The sequence below is a fragment of the Strigops habroptila genome, chromosome 13, assembly GCF_004027225.2.
Source record: "Strigops habroptila isolate Jane chromosome 13, bStrHab1.2.pri, whole genome shotgun sequence".
NCBI lineage: Eukaryota > Metazoa > Chordata > Aves > Psittaciformes > Psittacidae > Strigops > Strigops habroptila.
In genome coordinates this window covers 9,129,686-9,153,966 of record NC_044289.2, presented here as the reverse complement: position 1 = coordinate 9,153,966, position 24,281 = coordinate 9,129,686, and the positions used below count along the sequence as shown (strand labels likewise).

Genomic DNA, 24,281 nt, shown 5'->3' with positions numbered 1-24,281 from the left:
CAGCCCCGCGCTCCCGGGGACCGGGCACGGCGCCCGCCGCGGCCAGCGGGCACAGCAGCGCCCTCTGCCGGCGCTGCTCCGCGCCGGGAGCCGCCCCGCAGCCCGCCCCACCGGAGGGACCGGCAGCCAGCGCGCAGGTGAGGAGCGCCAGGGAGCCTGCCACCAGATTCCGCTCTCAACCGGCTCATCCACTGGATGTTGCCCAGCCCGCGCTGCATCACATCCCAAGCATCACAGGCGCTTCCAGGGCACACGTTCTGAGCACGTGTGAGCAGCCTTAGATGGCTCGCACATGATCCAATGATAATTCAATCCTAGTAAGTAATAATGAATTATTTCATAAAGAGCTATCATTATTTTTGCAATTGGATGCAGGTATAAGACAGGCTGAGAGAGCTGGGCTTGTTCAGCCTGGAGAAGAGAAGGCTCTGGGGAGACCTTAGAGCAGCTCCAGTGCCTAAAGGGGCTGACAAGAAAGCCGCAGAGGGGCTTTGGACAAGGGCCTGTAGGGACAGGACAAGGGGGAATGGCCTTAACCTGCCAGGGAGGAGACTGAGATGAGATCTTAGGCAGAAGTTCTTCCCTGTGAGGGTGCTGAGGCGCTGGCACAGGGTGCCCAGAGAAGCTGTGGCTGCCCCATCCCTGGCAGTGTTCAAGGCCAGGTTGGACACAGGGGCTTGGAGCAACCTGCTCTAGTGGAAGGTGTACCTGCCCGTGGCAGGGGTTGGAACTGGGTGAGCTTTAAGGTGCCTTCCAACCCAAACCATTCTGTGATTCTATGATTCCATGATAAGCATCACAAGCACTTCCCATGCCTTTTCTGAGCATGTGTGAGCAATCCCAGATAACTCATGTGTAATCCAATAATAATACAATCATAGTAAGTAATAATGAATGATTTTATAAACAGCTATCACTATTTTTGCAACCGGATGCAGGTATCATTTGCGAAATGAATTCATTTTCTCAGAGCCAGACAAGTAACAGAACCATAACAGGTCCTGCAATTACTTCCTGTTCTTGGAGCACTTCTTATCTGAGCAGTGTGACTTGGCAGTGACACCAGCTTGGAGGACACAGATTTGTTTCTAGTACATCTGAAAGGAGGCAGACACAGCCAAGCACGCAGGTACAGGAAACGGGAGCTAGCTGAGAGGTTTCTGAAACAGCACCTACAAAAGCACGGGGCAGGAGAGACTCACAAGAGTGATGTACAAACTCAAAATATGACACCGACAGCAATGCAGAGCATTTAAACATCATGCCCAGAGGACAAAGGGATGTAAGGACAACACAGTCCAACCCAGCTGTGCAGCAAGGTGCTGTGTAACAGGAGCTGGGCGTTCATAAAAGATTAAACTGTTAGCATCCACAGGAGCTCGTTCACTTTAAAGCTCAAATGTTCCCTTTTCTGATAGGAAATTACCTTTAATACCTGATAAAGCTTAATAATTTGCTTTATAAGCACACTATGTGTAGTCACAAATATTTTTAAGATCAACTATTGTTCTGTAAAAAAAGTTAATTTACAGTAAAAGGCACAAGTACTCACTATTCAGTAGGTGGCACTTAAAGTACTACTTATTCTGGGTTGCAGTTGCTAGCAGAGGGCACTGTTTCACTCACAAATAGCGATAAAACATGCTTTGCAGATGAGCTTAAAAGCAAAGTCTTTATTCCAAAATGTTTATTAGCTGGGGCTTTTTATCTAATTCTCTAAGAATCAGATAAAATTAAAATTCTAATCTGTACCAAGTGAAGTTTGAAAGAGATTTTGGAGTGATTATTCCTTCCACCTGCTGTAACATTTCCCAATTTTAGATCAGGAATACTTAGTGTGTACTGGAAAGACAAGTAATGTTCCCAAATTACTTCCGAGGAAAGGAACAGGGAGGTTGGAACTAGATGGTCTTAAGGTCCTTTCCAACCCAAACCATTTCATGATTCTATAAGTTGTATGCAAGATTAACAAATTGAAATTGCAGAAGGTCAAAATGAAAGCCTGTAAGTACAGGTGTGGTTTTTTTAAGAAAGCAGAGAATCTGTGGTATGACCTGCCTATTATAATTTTTAAAATAAAGCTTCTCTTTTCCCCTTTTTCTCTTCCCATCAAAAAACCCTCCAACCTCTCATCAACTCCAATACAAGCTCAGATTACAATCTACTGAATGGAAGAGTTGCTCTTTGAGCCAGCACTGACAGGCTCAACAGAGAACAGTTTATGTTAAATACAAAACCAGCATAAGCCCTGATCTATACAATAAAGGTTTAGGTAGGTCCTCGGTAACAGTCAACATACACTGGCAGGCATTTTGTATGTTTTATTCTTGGAAGTATTCTTTCAGCTCCCAAGAGGGTTGTATGGAAAACCGTTCCACTTACAAAGTGGGAAGTCTCGAGATGGGAAAGAAGTATTACAGTAGAATGTCACTATACTCCCTGGTGGATTTAGTGACTGGATTTTTACACCAAAACAAACAATGGAAAAAAAAAAGGCTTCTCAGAAAACTTCCCCAACTGTCCAGAATAGGAAACCCAACCTGTCTTTCAGCTTCACAAAAGCTGAAACTGAACGTGCCATGAATAGCTTGATCAACTCTGAATCACAGGTTTTAGAGAACTTGTGACTGAAATAGCTTTATGAACTTGTGTTACAACTGGCACAGAAAGCTTGCCTCTCTCCCTACCTTTATCTGAAATCAAACTGTTTATCACATTCCTTCCTCATACATCACCTCCTTGTGATGAAAGCAAGCCAGTGATTAATACTTTTTATTAGGCTGGTTCCAGTGACTTGAAATGAGTTTGCCCTGACTCCTCAAGCATGCCACCACACCCTCCGCATGGCACTCCAACCATGCCAGGAATGCACTACAGAAAAAGTTATCTGAAACCATACTTCATAAATCTATAGCAATAAAATTAACTGCATGATGGCTTCAAGCACAGATCACCTTCAGGAGGTTCTTCCTCCCTCTCTCTAAAAGAGGCAAGCCAATAGCTTTAAAAGCCTGGAGAAGGCACTGTTCTGTCACTTGTACTCTGTGCTTTCCTATAGCTCATTAGGCAGAGCATGCTGTAAGAGACAGAAATGGAAAGCAGTCCAAACACTTCAATTTTGTGATTACAAAGTGACAAAATAAGAGGTTTTATCCAAGTCTTGTAATCTATCCTCTATTGCATCAGGATCACAGACTTCATCTAAATTTAGACTGAATTCTCTATGCATCCTTTTGCAGTGTAAACCCAAACCATGCTAAATAAAGGATGGGAAGACTTGAATTAGCCGAGACACCGTCTGACAGCAAACTATACTTAACAACAATATCCTCTGTACTAATTACAACTTGGCTTGGCTTGAGGGATAGCTGCAATTCCTTTGCCTTTGGCATGATGTACAAAACCGGCGCCAATTTAAAAGTGATTCAGCACTGGATTTTTTTAATTACTGACTACCAGCTGAGACTGGAGAAGCGAACAGACACTCACACCTTGCCTCAGCTGCCAGGAACTGTCTGAACTCCCTTCACAGCCATCTACGGAACATCTACACAAGGATACTTCACACCGAGTTCTTGTCTATCAGTTTTATAGATTAGGGAGAGACCTGGATTTCAAAGGTTTGTTGACATAACTAGATTAATGTACAGGCTTTCTTCTTGCATGTAAGATTATATAAGTAAAAAGTCTTTTCTCTTCAGATTGTGAGGTGGTTGTGGTCCTTCCACTAAGGAGTTTTGTCACCAACTCTCTCAAGGTAGCTAAGCAGATGTTTATATTAAAACAGTGGATCTATCTCAGAATTAAACCCCTCTGACATGTTAGACCTATCTTTGACAGAGACACCACTTCGAGATGTTACCAGATACTCCAATGTTAGTTGTGGTTAAAATGAAAACAAAACATCTTTACGCCCCGGATGGGCATCCAGATGCACTCGAGAGCAAAGAACTCAAACTTCCAGCCCGATCTGTAACCTGGCGATACACAAACTAACACGGGTGCGCTCTGTGTTAAGTCCGCAGGACCCCAGCCCGCCTGAGGTGCCCTGGTCCCGCCCGCCTCGGGGGGCGACGCGCTGAGGGAGCCTGAGGAGAAGGCGGGGAACCGCAGCCTTGTGCGTACACCCGAGACCCGGCTACTCCGGGGCAAAGGTTGTCGAGGCACATCCCACACCTGCTCTCTAGCATAAGGGAAAAGAAAGATTTCCTTATCACACAGCCGCCCCTCCTCGTCCTCACCCGCCGGCCGCCCGCCTCCATCTTGGAACCGCGCCGAGCCCCGCGCAGGTGCGCGGCCCCTCCCGCCAGCCGGCCACTGCGCATGCTCAGCAGCAGCAGGTGCGCGGCCCCGCCCTCCCCTTGGCGCAGGCGCTGTGGCGGCGCCGCCCCCCCTCGCCCGGCCGTGGCGCGGCAGGTGCCAGGAGCTGCCGTGGCTCCGCCCCTCTTCCCTGTCTGAGGGCGGCGGCGGCAGCACCCGGCGGAGCGGCCGCGGTTGCCGGGGGGCAGTTGGCTTCGGGCCGCGCCGCTCGCCCTCCTCCTCCTGCCCCTCTCCTCTTCCCGCAGCAGCGCGCTCGGCGGCACCCGGCGGAGCGAGGACGCGACACCAACCCTCCGGCGGCATGAACCGGCCTCACCGCGGGGCCGCGGGCAGCCGGGGCCTGGGCACTATGGAGGTGAAGAGTAAGGTGCGTGCTGGTCACCGCGCCGGAGGGCCGCGGCGGGGCGGGAAGGAGCCGGCCCGGCCTGGCCCTGCCCTGCGGGGGCGCCTGGTCGCAGTGCCGCTGTGGAGAAGGGAGGCGGGGGGGGCAGCGAGGGGACGGGGCAGGGAGCGCTGCTGACTCACCTGGTGGCACCGGGGCCCATGGGCCGGTGTCCGCCGGGGCACGGTCCTGGGAGGGTTGGAGCGCTCCTCGGGCTGGCGGCGGGGGGCGGACTGCCTTCCCCACCTGCCCGTCCCCGCTCCAGCCGGCTCCTGGGCTGCTCGGCTGCGAGGAGGCTGAGGCAGCGGGAGCTGGGTCCGGGGAGCGCTGCCTGCGGGGGCAAATAAGTGTTGTTGAAGTGCTTTAAAACAGCAGGTTGGTGGAGTTGCCCCCTTCGTTTCTGCACAGATTGAAAAGCATACAGAGAAGGAGATGCTTGAGGAAAGTTTGGTATAACCAGGCCAAAAGAGGTGTTTAGAGCCATAATTAACAAACTCCAAAACCTCTTCTTTGTCTGAATTAGAGTACATTTGTTTAACTTAGGGGCTGTTTCTGTACTTTCTTTTTTTATTATTTAACTTGGTGACTGTGTTTCCGTGCTTTTGTTTTTTGGTGGGGTAGAACATGTTCTTATAACTTGCATTACTTTGTAGAGGTAAGCCCTGACTAACTTATCTTAAAATAGAACTTGCCTTCTTTCAGAGGCTATCTGAGGATTTGACACTGGCAATTGTTTCATGTGTGTGCATCGGTATATTCTGGCTTATACAACAGTTTGTGTGATCAAAGCGTTGCCCAGTTGTGTAAATTCCCTTACGGGTGTACCTACATCCATTCTTCCTGTTGTTAGTTTCTCATGTGCTGGTTGGACAAAGTCTTGCTGGCAAAGCTTTGTTCTGAAAGAAACTACGTTCTTATTTTCTGCTTTATTTTTGTTGTATTTTATCAACATGTCATCCTGCAGTTAATAACTATAAAACTGTTGATGTGCAGTATGAGGTGGAGTGTCAAGCGATTAGCTAAATCTGTGTAACTTGAGTTAAAACCACTTTTTCATTGTCTAGACAAATTGCAAGTGCACCTACATGGGTGTAGGGGTTATTTTTTCCATTGGTAGAAAAATATATCTCCCGTTAGCTTTTATTTTAAGCTGGCCTGCAGTCTGTCTGTATTCTGCACCTTCCTTTCCTGCCAGTCAAGTGTTACAGCAGCTGTGGTGTAGGTGAAGTGGTCAGGACTTGTGTGTGTGTTTTTAAAGATAACCTATTACAGTGCTGAAACTTCTAGAAAATGTATGGTTTGTCTCTGTAGCTTGAATGAGGATGATTTCTTTCAAGTCAAAAGCAGAAAGCACACATCTACCTGGTATGCCAAATCCTAGTTAAGCATAGCTGTTACTGTGGTTGGGGAAGTCTTTTATCTATGCTCTTACGAGGCTGAAAACAATCACTACAATGCGCTTACAAACAAAATACTTGTTTTCTCAGCCCCAAACTCCAGGCTTACTGTTCCCCCATTGTTTTCTCCTTGATTTAAAATATATCTAGAGATCACCTGTGTGATGGGTTCTTTGGTGTTTGTGCAGAGACATAGAGAAGTTTTAATGAACAAGGATTCTCTCAAGTGCATATTATGTAGCAGGTCTCAAGGCATTCCTAGAACTACTTGTCGCTAATGCATTATTTAACAGCACCTTGATTTAATATAGCATAGGAGTCATCTTCCTTTTATGAAAATAAGCAATTTAAAAAGAAGGAAGAAAGGCTGGTGTGGGAGGTGGAGGGGACCATTACTTTGGAGTGGTCTAGTCTTTGGGGGCTTATCAGTGAGGTATAGCTCTGTATTTAGATATTTCAGATCAATAATCCTGCCCAGCTCACAAAGCTGTGCCAGCACAGCCTGGCTGCACTTGCAGTTATATGAGCAAAATGCTTCTGTTAGTCTAGTTTATTCAACTTGGGTAACTGGGCTGAGCTTGCCATCGGGAATCCCCACAGTATGTTAATTCCAGTTTCTTGTCATAGAAAATAAACTTTTATACCCCAAACTAGAATTCCTGGTGATGGTATGATAAACTTCTTGTTCTCTAGATATAAAATTCAGTTTTTCCCTGTGTGCTCTCTTAGGACTTTGAATGTTGTTTTTTTTCTTTAATTAGAATTAATTAGAATGAAATCTAATATACTGATAAAACATATGGTTACTGTAGTTCATGTTCTGTTGTTGCTGGGGGCTTACAGCATAGCAGCAGTGTGCTGTGTTGCAGGGGGCTTAAAGATGTCTCTTGTAAGTCAGTCTTACTCTAGTAATTTCCTCATGTGCTGCCACAGCTCGTGCAGTGTTTTCCCAGTTGAGTTAGTGTAACTGTATGTGAAGCGCTCAGGTGGTGAGAAGCCTTCTCTTAAGTTAGACTCTTCCAATCTTTCGTCTCCTCTAAGTGCAGCCTGGAATGGGATGGAGTGCACCACTTGACATCAAATGATAACATTTCAGGGGGTTAAGATAAACTGTGAAATTGAATAGTTTTACTTTTGTCTTTTATCTGCTTTATAGCAGTATTGAGCATATGGCATACCATGTTAGGAAATAATAGTCAGATTATCAGTCTCTTGGTGTTTGCACCAGCTATGTAGAAAAAAAAGTAAAAATCCCATGTTTGAAAGTGTGGCCCTTTGCATGCTTGCTGCAAGAGGAGTTAATATTTACTCCAAACTACAAGTGGCCTTGTTGGCTTTTTAAACTTTTATTACTGAATTATGTTTAAACTATGTAGTCTTAGGAAGCCAAACCATTTCAATTGATGAATGCATGGGCAATTCCTGTGGCATTCATACTTCGCATAGCTGAAGATTTGAGAGGCACAGGATAAAGTCTTTCACTGACGTCATGATTAAGCGTGCTGCTTCTGACGTGGTGGGAGTTCCTCCTGCAGGCTTTGCTTTGCTTTTCTTGTACACAGCTATGAATCATCCCTCCTGCCTTATTGTTAGTTAATGTCACTCTAATGGAGTATTTCTAGAAGAGGAATGTTCCCAGATAATTCCTTTATTTGAAGCTTTGGGAGGAAGGTGGGGTGGTGGTGGGTGTAGCTTGTTCTACTGTGTTGTGTTGGAATTAGTATGGTGTTAATGTGCTAACAACGGGGTCCTTGTCTCCTTATTTTCATTCATTTATTTGTATGTGAGAACTCTAAAGCTTTTGCTTTTGCTCCAAAAGGTTGTTATCAAACATGAGGTAAAGGTTGGTCTGGAGGCTTGGTAATGTGCACCTTCATATCTGTGGTGTGTAATGTATACCCAAGTATGTGATACTGAGGCTCAAACTTTCAGTCAGTGTTTTGTTCCATGTGCCCTTCTGTTCTGTTTAAAACTAAACTTGCTAAAGAAATTACTTCAAGTCTTTATGTTCACTGTAGGTCAGCAATAAAGTTCACAAAAAATGCTGCCAGCTGACTTCTTGTTTGTTTTCTGGTTTTTAATGATTAGCTTATTACCCTTTTAGTTCATATACAAGCTGGTCTGCTTTTAGTAAGCTGGCTGTTGCTATCAGTTTTAGCATCTTTGGTATGTTCTGTGTAACTGACATGGAGGTTTTGGGGTAATTTTTATCCAATATTTTGTTTGCTTTGGGTCCTGCCAGTGTTGGGCAGAACACTATAATTTTACTAGTTATCCATCCTAAAACTCCAGTATGTCTGGTCTACATCAAATGCTTGCTTTCTCACTTGCACTCAGTTTAGTTTTATGCTACCACCACTGAATCAGTGTGTGTTTGTTATATAGGTGATTTAGGAGTTTGCATGGGCTAGGGAGCTGGGTGTTTTGTTGGATGATCATACTGACTAAATGCAAACCTTCCCTCTGAAAGTCCAGTGCCAGTGATTAAGTGGGGTTGGGTTTGGTTTTGCAAATCTGAATCTGGATACAACCACATTTTAAAAGACTCTGCAAGCAAGAGTCTTGATCATGTAGGCAGATCTTCTGAATGCTTTTAAGGAGTAGTGGCTGGTTGCCTCCTTTCTCTCTCTCTTTAGGTAAGAGAATTGGTTTGAGACCGGCTCACCAAAGCTTTACTGCAGAGTTTGTACTGAAAAGCAGCAGCCACATTTTGTAGTCTGAGGCTAAAGTGGCTTTTTCATTTCTTTCCCAAACAACTGGGAATCTGAAAACTACTCAGTCTCGCATAGGTTAACCATAGCTGTACAACAGTTTATACATACTGTTCTAAAAGGCAGTGAAATTTCTTCGAAGAAAATTCCAGGTAGTCACATACCGTAGGAGGTTAATCATAATCTTGTTTTTGAGCCACCAATGTTAGTGCTAGGTATGAATTTTGTCTCTTACTGAGAGCGTGGCTGTTCCATAAGCATGTGAGAATCTGCAGTTATTCTTGGCACTAGTTTGTCACCTTAATGCTGAATTCCTGTATTAGTGGATGCTTTGACCTAAACGGAACAATGGAAACAACTTCTGCATGTTCAAAAGTGCTTGTTTTATCAAGATGAAAAATAGTTACAACTTCTGGGGGGGAAAACCCCAAATCAAACACCAAAACCCAGTTTAAACTGACCTTTTTGTCCCTTTAAAATTATTGATTGTAGTCTTTAGTGTATTTTTAATTCCATAGAATTTCTAGTTCAACGTTCAAATCATTCTATTGCTTGAGAATGTTACATTTCCATATGAGTGATATACAATATATTCTGTTGTAGTTTGGAGCAGAATTTCGACGTTTTTCTCTGGAGAGATCCAAACCTGGAAAGTTTGAGGAGTTCTATGGGTTATTGCAGCATGTGCACAAGATACCAAATGTCGATGTTCTGGTGGGATATACGGACATTCATGGAGACCTGCTGCCTATCAATAATGATGACAATTACCATAAAGCAGTTTCCACAGCCAATCCTCTACTCAGGATTTTCATTCAGAGAAAAGGTAAGTGCACGTGAAGCCTGTGAATCATCTGTTTCTCCGGTTATACAGTAACCAGTGTGACGTATGGAGAGAAAAACCCTTCAGTCCTATTTCATCATGTTACATTCCATAATAATTATGGATCATGAAAGGTATTCACAACTCATCTTTCTTGTAAGAGCTTCCTCAGGCAACCTATTTGTACTTTGTGCTTTTTTGCTTGTATTTAGTTCAGTTAAAGTCGAGTTAAATCTCTAGCAAATGCTTCTTTCTGGTTTTATACAAGCAAATGAAAATAAACTTTAAAACTCTAGGGCTTTTTGCTCTGTATGTTGAATGCCTTTCACTTAAAATTGTAATCTTGATCAGATGAGAATGACAGGATGGAAAGGAATCTTGAAAGTCTTATTACGAGGTATTAAATGTCAGTATAAATTAAAGACTAAGTTTAATATGCTACACTTGTCATACTTCTCTAATAAAACATTCTGAAACTTTCAAGATGACAAGCTTATTTCAATTAGCAAACCTCAAATGTGTGTTCAGTTTGTTGGTTTGCCTTTTAAAATAGCATGTCCTTTAGGCACAAAGTTCTCAATGTCTTTTTCTAGCGTCTGCTTTTGTTCATGAAGGAAAAACCACCAGATTTTAAGTTGTATTTGTTCTTGTCCAGGAGAATGTGTTCGCTATATGGAACTGAAGGGGAAGGGAAATATCTAGTGATGTAATTTCAAATTGTTTTAATACAGAAGTCAAGAAATTCTGATTTCTGCGCTTGTTGGTTTTTGCTGCCTTGCATACAGGTGTGAGTGTGCATGTATTGTGTGGACATATGTGTGTGCAGAATAAGCCAGTCAACTGCTCTTTGAATAGCAGGCTGCTGCTTCCCTAGCTGTTTTATAAAGATGTGCACTGTTTCTGGCTGTTGCTAAGCTGGACTTACTTTCTTTAGAAAATACTTGGGCATCGAAAGCTTTTATCAACTTTCCCACTCCAAAAAATGAATAAGATCCACAGCAGCCTGACACACAAACGATATTCAAAAGCGGTGTGGCTGCTTGCCAGCTGCTGTGTTGCTGGCAAAATGTGTTTGTTTTGTTTGTATTGAGGATTGTATGGTATAGCAACACTTATGTTTTCAGTCCTGAATTGCCAAAGGAATGAACTGTTTGTTTTAATAGAACCTGGCAGCAGAAAAGGTCTATGATTCCATTTAATCTCCTACAGTAGCCATATGACGAGAACAGATAAGCCACTTTGTCAGACTGGGATTATTGAGTTTATATTTTAACACCGTATGTTTTTAGATTGTTACTAGTGTTACATGTTTAATGCTGACTGTTCCTAGTGTTACATTTCTAACACCTTATACCTTCATTGCACTGTTAGTTAAGGCATGATGGATTACTCCTTATTACTCGGGTGTGAGGACTTGGTAATAGAATTGATTGATAATGCACAGAACTAAAATAAGATTAACCCACTTAAGTTTATCATGCCTAGAATTCACTATCAGGAAAAGCTCTGTAGAAAGTATCAGTTGTCATCACCTTCCCTTTGACACCAGAGCCTTCTGGCTGTAGAGTTTTAGGGAATGAAGAACCCAGGATGGCATCCGAGTCCAGCACTTCCAGCACTGTGCTTTGTTGTGAATTAGTTGTGAACACTTTGATCATTCTGTTGAGTAAATTGAGGTTTTAGCTTCATTTAGTGTCTTTGCCATATAGAACAGAGGTTTGTTTGGAAAATAAGGAAATAACTTGATTCTATATTTTATTTGTGATAATTTGCCTCTAAAGCTGCACTGCAGGGGTTAGAGATGTATCGGAATTTGTGCAGCCTGATTTGTTTAGGTATGGTTAATTCATCCAATTGCACAGATCTTTACTGGCTCTACCTCTGAAATTGAAAATCAAATATCTGAACAAATACCTGCTATTGATGGTATATTGATGGGGCTGCTTTCATCTGTGGTCTTTTGGAAGTACAACTAATAAGTTACTCTTCTACCTGCAAGGCTTCTTGTGGCTTTCATGCATTATCTTCAATCTGAAAAATTTCTGTGGGTTTTCTAATGAGACTTTGCCCTTTTTTGTATTTCCAGCAATAATAGTTGGGAATTCAAGGTCTTTGCTAAAAAGCCACTGTGGGAAAAAGAGAGTTTTTACTGTCTTAAAAGATACGACATTCTATTACATTGTCTTATCTATTTAGAAGCTAGATGGAATTTGTGGGAAGCTAGCATAAGGTACGAGCAGACTACAATAAAATCTAGTAAATAGTATTAACTTCTTAGTATGTTGCATCCAAGAACACCTTAAGGGGTTGAAAGGGGAGCAACAAGATGCTTTTGCGTTTATTAACAAGTTACAATTCTGATAATGTGACTCCAAAATGTCAGAAGTTAGGTCAGAGTAAGCACTCTTTTCTGTTTGGTTTTGGCTCTTAATTAAAAGCTAGAAAATGTCTCAAGCATTTATATGTACTGCATTAATGTAGTAAGAAACTTAGAGATCCCATAATGAAATGCAATCACATTATTCCCTTTAGACTCTTCTAATTGTATTTAGCCAGATTCCTTTGAAACAGTTTAAACTGCTTCAGTGCTAAATCTAAACTGGAGCTTGATATTGCACAAGGCAAGACTGGCTATTAGTTTGTGGAAAACAGTTCCCTTATCAGAATTTCATTCTGCACTCTAACAGATTAACAGGTACTGTTGACATCTGGAATGTAAAGGTTAAACTGATGTATCAGAATTAAATCCAGATGTACGGGAGTCGCTCTGTCTGTGAGAAAAAGCTTCCTGAAGATCAAATGGGGAGGGTGGGGGGGGACACAGTCTGCACAGACCCTGAAGGGCAGTTCAACGTGAGGGACTTTGCATTGTAAGTACAGGAATAATAGAGATAACAGAAGGTGTATTTGATTACAACGTCCTTCAAACTCACATGCAGGTTATTAAATTACAATATACAACTATTGCAAGTCCTGCGTGCACATGGCTGTTCATAGTAAAAACTGGATTCTCTGGTTAGTTCGTTTGTGCCTTTTGAGGTAGACTTTTCACTGAGAGGCTTTATTTTGGTGAAAAGTAAGAGAAGTTGGTTTTTAAACAGCTCTTTATGGAATATTCTCTCCCTTCTGAGTCCTCTTCCAAAAAAACACTTCCTAAAACCATGTTTTGTTATAACTTGTAACTCAATATAAGACATGATAAGTTTGGGCTTATTTTGAAAATGCTAAATTGCATCTAGATTAAAACTTACTAATTATTTGGGGGTTCTGCAGATGTAACTCTTATGGGTAGCTCTGTGTTGCTCTGCAAATAGGTCAGGAAAACGTTTTGAAATCTGTCTTAATGTTAAATTGAAATCAGATTTGGCATTTGTGGCCTGTTGTTTTAAACACCGTGTAACCAGTATATACAGATTGTGCCACCTTGAGCTTGAAACTGCAGGGGGGGACAGAAAACTCATTCTTGCACTATGTGGACATTCTCCTTAACACTATCTGTAGTTAACACCTTGTCCTTTGGCTTCATGCCAAAATATTTTCCGCTGCAGCTTTAAACTGATTAGGTAGTGCCAGAACAAAGATGCCTTTGTACTGCAGAATCCTGCTTTCGAGCACTTGTTTAGCAGTAAAGAGAGGTTAAACAGAGTCATGCCGCTTGGCTGAGGTTTGGAGATGAGTTTTCATCAACCTTTCACTATTCCTTTTTCCCTCAAATTATGTCACTTTAACTGTTTATCTTAAGGCCTGGGCTAGTTTTGATTCATTAGACTACTAAGACTAGTTACAATGCAAAAGCCCTCCCCTCTGGTGCTTTGTAGTTTCTGAAATGTTTTGACATAGGGATTGCAAGTTTGGGATACTTCTATTTCAACAATGTCATGTAATTTAACTAAGAACAAAAGCACCAGCTCAGTGTTAAATATTTTTGCTTGTACATTTGTCTTCTGAAAGAGATTTCTAAAGTCCTTCTCTCTTCTAATAAATGTTTTTTCTGATCTTAGCTTTTGCTTAAAAAGCACTTTCCAATCTATTATTTCGCATACAGATATATTTACATAATCTTTCTTTCAAAGCCAGTCCTCTTGCAACTGATCTTCATGTTTCTCTACTGACTGTGGAAAAACTTGATTTGGACAATAGTTTTATGCCTTATCAGCTGATAGTTGTGGGAGGACAAGCTGGGTGCTACTTTCTGTGAACTCTCTCGTTGTGGAAGGAAGTTGTGAATAGTTCTTACTGTTGGGTAAAGAGCACAAACTTACTGTGATCATTTGCAAGACACAATAAATCTGCTGCTTGGATGCATACATAATGAATATGTATATGTTTGTATATCTAGTGCATGCCAAACTGTGCATGTAGGCACAGAAGGCCTGAGCAGCAGGAAGAGAGGTCATGCTATGCGGCCTGCTATGAAGGTGAAGAAGCCTTATAGCAAGCTGGGGATGTCAAATATGACATACATTTGATAGGACAATGTATAAAATACCAGATACTCTGATTCTTTGGCAAGAATCTGAGTTGGTGCGCTTCAAATTTAAGGAAAATAAACCTAAAAATAAAATACCTTTTTAGCCTTGCAGTGCATGTTGAACAGCACTTGTAAGAAAATCAGTGCTGACCGTGTTCTGATACACTGTTTTCCTGTGTACTGGTTTTAAACCAACTCTTGTACTAAAAGCAATAGAATCATAGAACCATAGAATGGTTTGGGTTGGAAGGGACCTTAAAGATCATCCAATTCCAACCTCCTGCCACAGGCATGGACACGTTCTACTAGACCGGACTCCTCCAAGCCCCATCCAACCCGGCTGCTTCACAGGTACCAATATGTTAGTGCCCATGTCTCAGATCTGTCATTAGCAACTTGCACTCTAACACAGAAATGGTGCATGTGCAATTTTCCTATTTTCTTCAGATGAGCTTACTCTAAAAATCCCACTGTGATACGGCTTAAGGTCTGAACAATGTGGAACTAATCAGTTGAAATGCTTCCAGCTTACTCATGGCTCATTGGAGAACTTCCCAAAGAACAGAGCGATTCTGGAGCAGTGCGCTGTTAAATGTCTACAAATGTGTCACTACTACAAACCAAAAACGAAGTGAAGCTTTTGAAATGAGGCAAAATGGCACGTCTCGCCCATGTAGTGTCTTTCTGCTCCTTGGAATGTTTTTCTCCAGTCTTGTTGAATTTGACATTGATTGTGCAGCTTTAAAACCAGAGTTCTGAAGTGTGAGATTTACACTGCTGAAACATGCACTGCACAAAACCCCAGAGATTTTACCTAGTTTTTGAGATCACTAAGATGCAACTGGTGGGGGGGAAGGGGAAATCCATTACATAAAAAAAACCCCCTTTGCACTCATTAACATTCTTAATTTTAATATTCACATCACCATTGTCTGTTGGTTGTCTAAAATCTTCACCTGTGTTCTTGCTGTCATTGTGTTACTTTGTATTTAGCAGTAAAAGATTCAAAGCGAGACCCTTCTGTCAAGTATCTTTTTTCACAATGGCCCTTTCCAAGTTGTTTTGTAAGCAACTGTAGTTCCAAAGAAGAAAAGAGAAGCTATTGCAACTCATTGAATTGCAAAAATCCTCCCCATGTAACAACCAGATGTCTAACTTGAAACTGGTTGGATGGGTTGTCAGTGGAGATAAGGGCAAAACTTCTCACACTTTTTCCTTTGATCATAAATTTTAAGCAAACATTAAAAAAATTGCTCCATGTTGTCTGGAAAACCAGCTCAGTTAGTGTTCAGTGATGCAGCACAGGATTTGTGATGGCTGATCTTCACTTAGATATCCCCAAATGCATTTTAAAGTAAATGGTGAGTTTGTATTTTTGGCAGTTTTACACTTCAGCCATAGTCCACCTGTTCCATACTTTGGTTTGGGAGGTTGGATTGTTTTTTAATCAGCCCACTCGTCAACACAACTGACTTGACACGCTTAGGCATCTGAAGAACAGATTTTTGGGCTATTTCTAAAGCCTTGATTGATGCTGAAATCTGTTGTTACTTTCATTTAACCTCAAATTACATTTCTTTTTCTTCTTGACCTCTCTTTCTGAAGATCAGTAGTAATTTCGTGCTTTTCTGAGAGAACCTTTCAGGATTCCAAATAAACTAAAACCCAATCATTTAATGTTCTCAAGCATAGCTAGTGTAGATTCTTCTTTTGCTTCTACTTTCCTGCTCTTCCTTGTACAATTTGTAGCCCAAGTTGGAAAGTGCCTTGGATGAGATTATCTAGTACCCTGTCCAGTTGAATCTTGAAAATCTCTGGTGTTGGGGACTCTCCTATGTCCCTGTGGAGGTCGTTCTAGTGATTGATCTCACTGGGGGGGAATAAAGAAAACAAAAAACAAACAAATAAACCTCTCTCCCTTTGGCAGCCATCCTTTAAGCATTGAAATACAAGAGACTCCTTCGGCCTTTCCTTTAGGGCAGTTTGATCACCTTCATGGTCTTCCTTTGGATCCTCTCCAGTCTGTCTGCATCTCTGACTTGTGAGGACCAGAACTGGATGCAGTACTCCAGGCACAGCCTGACAAGTGCTGAGTAGGAGGTTGATCCCGTCTATCTCTGCTAGTAATGCCCCTGCAGATGCAGGCTCAGGATCCAGTTTGCCTTTGCGGCAGCAGTGCCTGTGGAATCATGTTCAGCTTGTCCACCAGGACCCCCCACCAAATCTCAGCCTGTACTGGGCTCTTTTATCTCAAGTGCAGGACCTTGCACTTGTCGTCTTAACCTTTACACTGTTCTTGCTAGCCCGCTCCTTGATTTAGCTTCATTTTTACCTGCTGATCCTAAGGCGGCAGAGAAGCAGCTTTTGCAGAGGCTGTCTCATGGGTGAAGTGGGAGAGAAGCATCCCTGTGGTGCTGTCAGTGCCGCACACGAAGTGAGAGCACTGGGGTGTCTAAAGTAACACATGTGAAACTGTGTGTGTTAGTGCTGCCTTTGTTCATTGAGTAATGCTTGCAGAAACACCACTCTGGGTGGGAAGGTGGCCACATCTGAGAAACAGCACAAGTAAAAATTAACTATGCAAGATGGCTCTCAAAGAATCATAGAATAGTTAGGGTTGGAAAGGACCTTAAGATCATCTAGTTTCAACCGCCCTGCTCTGGGCAGGGACACCTCGCACTAAACCATGTCACCCAAGACTCCATCCAACCTGACCTTGAACACCACCAGGGATGGAGCATTCCTTGGGCAACCCATTCCAGTGCCTCACCACCCTCACAGGAAAGAACTTCTTCCTTGTATCTAACCTGAACTTCCCTTGTCTAAGTTTGAACCCATTCCCCCTTGTCCTATCATTACAGTCTCTAATGAAGAGTTCCTCCCCAGCATCCTTGTAGGCCCCCTTCAGATACTGGAAGGCTGCTATGAGGTCTCCATGCAGCTTCTCTTCTCCAGAAGAGAGAAATAGTTTAGAGAGGCATCCATGTCCTCTCAAAGTAACTGATGTTGTCACAAAAGTGACTCCAGGGTATAGTATGGCTGTGTAGACTTAGCTGCCTTCAGAAATAATTCCCATTTGTGTCCATTAAGTTGTTTAACAACTTTATTTATAACCTTAAATGATAAAGATATTCTGTCTTTAGCAAACAGCTTTGCCACCTTTAAGATGTGATTATTTCTTTTAAGCAACAAAACCCAATAATGTAACTGAGGCCATCATCAGGGGACAATTCTTAAACCATGTTGATGAACTATTTTATTACTCTTGTGTGGACACAAGGTGTGAGTTTATAATAAATCCCTTTGGGTTTTTGTGGGCTAATTTGAATTAGTTTCTTTTCCTGTTGTCCTTTATCTTTTAGAATACTAAGTCCAAGTCTGCCTTAGTAGAGCAATCATTTTATTCTAAAAAAACTAGTTTTCAGCATCCCTAATGTCTGGGGAAGGGAGGAGTTAGTATTACACACTGGAATAGTGTTAGACTATTGCTTCAGAACTACTTTCTTTGTTCTGCTTTGCTTAAAGCATCTGAAGAGTCCAGATATAACTGGTACATGTCTGTATGTCTTAGCCGAGGGGAACAGAAATCTGACTTACCAACTCTCACTGTGTACTTTTTCAGCAGCAATTGACAGCTTTCCTGAAATTTCACACTAGGATAGCATTTCCATAGTTATTTCAGTTCACACATTGAAATGTATAGCATCTTTTACTTTCTTGGCTGTACCAATGGCATCTTAATGTGATAATACAAAGAAATCCCAACTTCTCTGAGTCCCAGGGTTAGTCCAAAGCAGTTCTGCTTGCTTATTTTATTTTATCCACTGCAGAAAATCTATACAACATTGCAAAAATACAAGTGTAAATCCAAGGAAACTCGGGTCTGGATGTGTTTTGGTTCCTTGTTTTTGGAGAGTTATAGCATATTAAAAAGGAAAATGGAAGCTTGCTTTGGTTCAGAGGCATTTCAGCCATCAGAATTGCTTCCATAGAACATTTCCTCTTCAGTGAGAAGTATTGGTATGACTTGCATGTTTTCTTTTTTAAAACTCTAAGCCATTTGCATACTTCTGTATCACATTGTGGCAGTTCCAGCATTGCTCTCCGAACAGTTTGGCTTGGAGTATTTGTGTGCAAGATCTCTTTGTTTCTGCTCCACAGCCATTTTACCTACAGTGCATGGGGGCAGGGAGGAGGGTGCAGAATGGAACAAGCTTTCTGGAGTTTGAATCCAGGTCACTTGGCCAGCTTCCAGCAGCCAGGCAATAATAGGCACACTGGCTGCTTTCCCTTTTTCATTCTTCCTTTTCCAATGATCTGAAACCCGAGGAGAGAAAACTAACAAGTGGAATTACTCTGAGTAAAATTAAAATGTTTCTAGGAATGTTCTCTTTCCCTTCTAACCTTCCTCTGAAGCAGCTCTAGTTCTTTGTGTCTCTATTGCTACTAACTTGCTTTAGAGGTTTTGTGTGCTATCATTAGTTTGGTAGAAGGAAACCAAAAGTATTACAAACTTTGAATGTCTTGACATTAAAGCTCTTGTTTCATGTGTAGAGAGAAAAGTTGCTAATGTAGTAAGCCAGAAACCTTCTAGATAACCTAAAACATGATAGCAGTGTGATATGGATCACATATAAAGTGACCTAATTACCAATGTGCTGTGTCTTACAGAAGATGCAGACTACAGTGCCTTCGGTACGGATACTATGACGCGGAAGAAAAATGTTCTATCGAATGTGTTACGTCCAGATAATCACAAGAAGAAGCCACACATTGTGATTAGCATGCCCCAGGACTTCAGACCAGTGTCTTCCATTATAGACGTAGATATTCTTCCAGAAACCCATCGCAGGGTGCGACTTTACAAATACGGGACTGACAAACCCCTTGGATTCTATATCCGAGATGGCTCTAGCGTCAGAGTAACGCCACATGGGTTAGAGAAAGTTCCAGGGATTTTCATATCTAGGCTTGTCCCTGGAGGTCTGGCTCAAAGCACGGGCTTACTGGCTGTCAATGACGAAGTACTGGAGGTGAATGGAATAGAGGTTTCGGGAAAAAGCCTTGATCAGGTTACAGACATGATGATTGCAAACAGCCGTAACCTGATCATTACAGTAAGACCAGCAAACCAGAGAAATAATGTTGTGAGGAACAGTCGGACTTCTGGCAGCTCCGGCCAGTCCACTGAATCCAGCCTTCCGAGCAGCACGCCAAATATTGTAGCAAATTTCTTGCAAGGGGAAGAGGAGAGCGATGAAGAGGACATTATTATTGAAGATAATGGTGAGCCACAGCAGATCCCAAAAGCTGCACCTACCAGCGAAAGCCTGGAATCATTGACACAAACTGACCTCCTTCATGAGTCGACACAGAATGGATTCCTTCCTTCCAGCGAGGTGAACTTGAATCATTCAGCAGGCAGCATTAGCATGGAATATGAAGTACAAGATCCAGGTCATAAGTCGCTAGAAGAAGATGGGACCATAATAACGCTGTGAAATCACATAGATGTACTTTGTATTAAGGATGCCATACATGTTTTAATTTGGCTTAAGATGTAATACCTTTTATACCTCTCCCTCTACTGAGCACTGCAGTTAGAGTAAAAGGAGGGAAAAAAGTAAATACAAGAAGTTCAAAATTATGTAAGTTGACTAACTTCAGTTAATTCTGCACTTCAGTGTAAATACTTCACAAAGATAGACGATAACTGATAAGTGACTGAAATGGGATGAGGAGAATAAATCGAAAATGAAGGATAGCTAAGAGATGGCTGTGAGCTTTCTTGTAAAGGTACTTATTTTATTTCTTTTTAATGCAGAATACTACTGGTTCTATAGAAGTAAACTTCCATTATTGTGTGAAGTTGACTGTCTAATGTACTGTGGTTTCATGTTCATCTGCTGCTTACGTATGATGGAGCTACTTTAGCCACTTCATTCCTGTTCCAGGCTGCTGTTTAGCTGGTAGAGCTGTTTATGTGGCTCAGTGTATGAGGAAACTGAAAAATAAGCAGGAGGCGGGGTGGGAAGAGATGTTTGTGGTTGGTCTAGTTCTCTGACTGACATTGAGAAACAGGCATCTGCAACAGTGGTCAGCACCTTGACAGCAGTCAGGATTTGAAGGTGGGGGCTTCTGAAGTTGACTGTTCCTGTGTAAGTGAATGTGCAACCACAGTAAATTTCAGAGAAATCAAATGTAAGCTTAACACTATGGCAATAACATAATCCTTGTTAAAATCGCAGTCCTAGTAGAGGCCATAAAGGTTTCTACTAGAAAGGTAAATTAAATCCCTAGATTAAAAACAGTTTTAAATCAGAATGAGGCTTTTAATAGAACTTGCTTGAGCCATGTGATATTAAATGAGTTTTATTATGAACTCCACTGTAAATGTTGATCTTTCTGTGTACCACTGGCTGGGTGGTTTGAATAGTACAAAGCTGCTATACATAAACACCAGTGACAAGTCCTGATGCTGCGAGTGCGTAAGCGCGCCTGTGATCAGCTGCAGACTTACTGGAGAGTTACAAGGAGAGGCTTTCAGCATTGTTTTTCCCTTTTTAGTATCTCCTGCTTTACCGCTTTGGCACTCGGTTCCCAACCTGACCCTTCTCTGGGAACATAATTTGTGGCAGGAAAACGAGATGGGGACTAACAGGATTGAGGACAAGGATGGATGGAGCTTCTTACCAGGGATACAGCGGTCTATGTCAACCTCTAAGAAGGAAGTAGGGTGCTACCAGTCCTGTACTGTGGTACTGTGCTTACCAGAGCCAGCAGTCAAGGTTCTTGGAAGCTTGTTCTACCCTGTGGGGAGATAGGATGAGTGGGAAAGGAGACTAACCCCTTTCTTTTTTTTTCCCCTCAGTCTATCTTGAGGAAATATCTACCTCTGGTAACGTTACTAACAAGAGACTAACTGTAAGTTTAATGTTAAGGTATCTGTAAAAGTCCTTCTAGGATATCGGAGGCTAAAACTGTGTTTAACATTTTTGTAATGATGTAAACAAAAAAGCTTCAGAAATTACTACTGTTCAGTTTTACTAAATGCAAATTTGAAATCAATATCTCATGAGCAGTAGTTTTTTCAAGCTGTCAATACCACTGGAGTTAAGTCTTGTAGATGTCAAGCAAGGTTTTTGTGCCCATTTTGATTTATGGAGAGTTAGCATAACAGACAAGGGACCTCTGCAAGTACAGGTTAGAGTTCTGCTTTGTCAGATATATTTATGGTTTCCTCAGTGTGCATATGGGGAGAGGCCCTGGAATCTTTTCCAACATGAGCAACAATTTGGAAGTGTTCTACTTATTTTGCTAATACTTATTAAAAATGAAGTAACTACACCCACTTAGTGTGAAATAAGGAAAATAACTGTTCATTCTGCAACAATGTAGACTTTAAATATACACGTTTTCTGTCAGTGCTGCTCTACAATTCCTTTATTTAAGGAAGATTGTTTACTTTAAAATGTCTTGTCTTTTCCTGTATCAAAAGACTTTCCTTCCTGTGTGAAACCATCAGTGGAGGGTGACTTTCATTTATTATGCTAGTTTGCACTTCTGTGCCTTTTGTTTACTTGAATGTATTCTGAATAAGCAAAGGAATAATGGCACTCGGATGAGAAGAGACCTGAGGACCACAAATACAGACAATGAACTGGTAGTGCACTTAAGGCAGGTGTAACGCTTTCAGTCAGTGGAAGGCTGTTATGGGTCTAATGTGGCACGTGAGTATTTTGCAGCTTGGGTGGTAGCTTTGAGCTGTTAACTCTCACAGGAGGGTTGATGCTGGGAGTGTTAGTGTTGCAAGGTAACCTATTGCTTAGGTACAAACACCCAAGGGTAATGTGCTGCCCAGCTCTGTGTTACCTGATCTGTACTCCTAACAGACGCATGAATATTTTGAATATATATGCCAGTATTAAGGACTTGTAGAAATGTAACTAGGGTCCTACTCTAAACTGCATGAGAATGAATCTCTTGGGACCTTTCCTGAAAGCCGATTAATCTAAGTGTGCGATACTGATTAATCCACTGTGTCTCTGACACACATCATGTTCTGTTTTACAGAGATTTGGTAACACGTAGTAAAACTGAGCATTTGGGACATGAGAAAAACATTAAAGAGGAAACCTAAAACTGTTTTGTTTTCTTAATGTGTGTATTTACAGTTGCAATGACAGACTGCACAGCATGTAATTGCTTAATGCTGCAGTTACCGTAAAGTTTCTGAAGTTCTTCCATATCTTACTAATGCATACACTGTTAATTACAAAATATTTGTAAATTGCTCCTTCAGGATGATCAATGGTTGATTATGAGTGGCTAAACTTCATTTTATATAGAAACGATGCTGGGGTTCACTATAAGGTTTTTTAAAATATGCTGATATTAATAGCCTTTCATTCACTACCTCCTAAATTTTTAACACCTATACAGTTTTCTCCCTGGAAGAAAATACTTCAAGGCTTGACTGTTTTATAGAGGTTTTATCTTTTAGCTTAAAAAAAGAGGAGAAAAAAAAAAATCCCAAAGGATGCTACGCATGATTGACAATACTACGCTGCTATTAATGTAATCTGTGTGTGTTAAGTACCCTGTATATGTAAATTGTATTTTCAAGCCAGATTTTATAAATTAATTTATAAAATATCCAAATTATTTCAAACTGGAATGGAAAACTTACAATTCCTTGGACTAGTGTTATATGTGTTGTGTACATGCACAGTGTGGGGACAAGTCATTCCTTACTTGCGACTGGGAGATTTAAGTGCACCTTAATAGGAAAAAGAACAAATTCTTAATAGATTAAGATGCATTTACTTTGAAGTTCTGCTATGGTACTGGATAAGTCAAGCCTAACTGTGAATCATATGGGTTTTTTCCACAGCTGAATTAAATTTAGGACAATGTTCTCACAAGCTGTCTTTAACATGTGTATTTTTGTGAATATTATGTATTTTCTAATTAAATTTTACTTGCAATGTGATTTTTACATGAATGAAACTTGTTTAAAATGTCAAATATCAGTATTTTTCTTACAACTTTAATGTATAATGTACATTGGTATCTCACTGAATGAAGATTGATTTTACAAAATCAAGCTAGATGTAGTTGTATATTAGTCTTATATTTTTACAGACTGGAATAATAAATGGATATAGAAATAAAATGTGGTTTTCTTGATTACTTTGTGAAATAGGTAAAAATGAGGAAGAATAGATCCTCTTATGTTCAAGTATGAAATAGGACAGTTCCCCCCTACCCTTGGGCAGTGAAGTGGGCTCTCGTTTCATAACAGTCTTAAACATTTTCTTCCTCTGCTCCCTGCTCTGGAGCAAATCTCTACTCATGCAGATATGAAGGGTTCAAAGCGTTTGTCCTTCACCCCTGTTGACTAACCTGTGATGTGCTTATTCCTACAGTAGCTGCAACTAATGAATCTTACGCTGTTATCACTTGCCTGAGGACTGCTGATAGCACAGTCTAGGTCATGAGGCCTGGGAGATGGTTCCTCATCCTCCGTCACCTTTGTCGAGTGCTGCTGGTGGCGTGGAGGTTGTCACTGTTACTGTAAGTATTTGGTATAACCCTCTGTATTAAAGTTTTAACTTGAACCCATTCCCCTCGTGAATGTTTTCTCCCGTATCTGATGCCTTGGCAGCCCTTGTAAACATTTACCTAGTGACAAAAGACTAGAGTTTCCTTTTAGCCCTTTTGTGTAGGGCTTTTGTGCCTGCTGGTCTTGGGGCCATTCACATGACTCGTATTCTACACCTTCCTTCATACATGCGTGACTGGGTTCATTTGTATGGTTCAGTAACTTCTCATACGTGCCTATGTAACTATGGGGAGGTGATGAAAAGACTCAGAGCAGCATTCTAGTATCTTAATACTGGTATGCAGCTGAAAGAACCTGGTCTACTTCATCTGTGCGCTTGAATCTGAATGTCTAGTAGCTGGAAGAAATATCTTTACTCTGCACGGAAGCTGATAGCTCACCCCTTTCCCAAAGGAATGCTGAAATTGGTATGGGATTCTTGAAATGGGGTGAGCTTTAAAAGTTCATCCTGCCTGTATTAAAATTCAGGTGTAATACTTTTCTAACTTCAGAACTTACATCCAAATGCATAAAGCTCTGAAACTGGGAGAGATTTCCAAGTTACTGACTCTT

General features: G+C 41.5%; 1 protein-coding gene across 1 annotated transcript; it reads left to right on the top strand.

The window, feature by feature from the left end:
- Nucleotides 1-4,378: 4,378 nt before the first annotated feature.
- On the top strand, nt 4,379-23,279 carry PARD6B (par-6 family cell polarity regulator beta). The gene is made up of 3 exons (XM_030502895.1): nt 4,379-4,687; nt 9,414-9,636; nt 18,776-23,279. The coding sequence occupies exons 1-3, from the start codon at nt 4,622-4,624 to the stop codon at nt 19,603-19,605; spliced, it is 1,119 nt and encodes a 372-aa protein (XP_030358755.1). The 5' UTR covers nt 4,379-4,621; the 3' UTR covers nt 19,606-23,279.
- Nucleotides 23,280-24,281: the final 1,002 nt, after the last annotated feature.

Excerpts from the sequence above, each read along its gene's own strand:
- PARD6B (XM_030502895.1), top strand. The coding sequence starts at position 4,622 with ATGAACCGGCCTCACCGCGGGGCCGCGGGCAGCCGGGGCCTGGGCACT. Across the intron at positions 4,688-9,413 it reads CTATGGAGGTGAAGAGTAAG|TTTGGAGCAGAATTTCGACG; the intron begins GTGCGTGCTGGT and ends ATTCTGTTGTAG. Across the intron at positions 9,637-18,775 it reads GATTTTCATTCAGAGAAAAG|AAGATGCAGACTACAGTGCC; the intron begins GTAAGTGCACGT and ends TGTGTCTTACAG.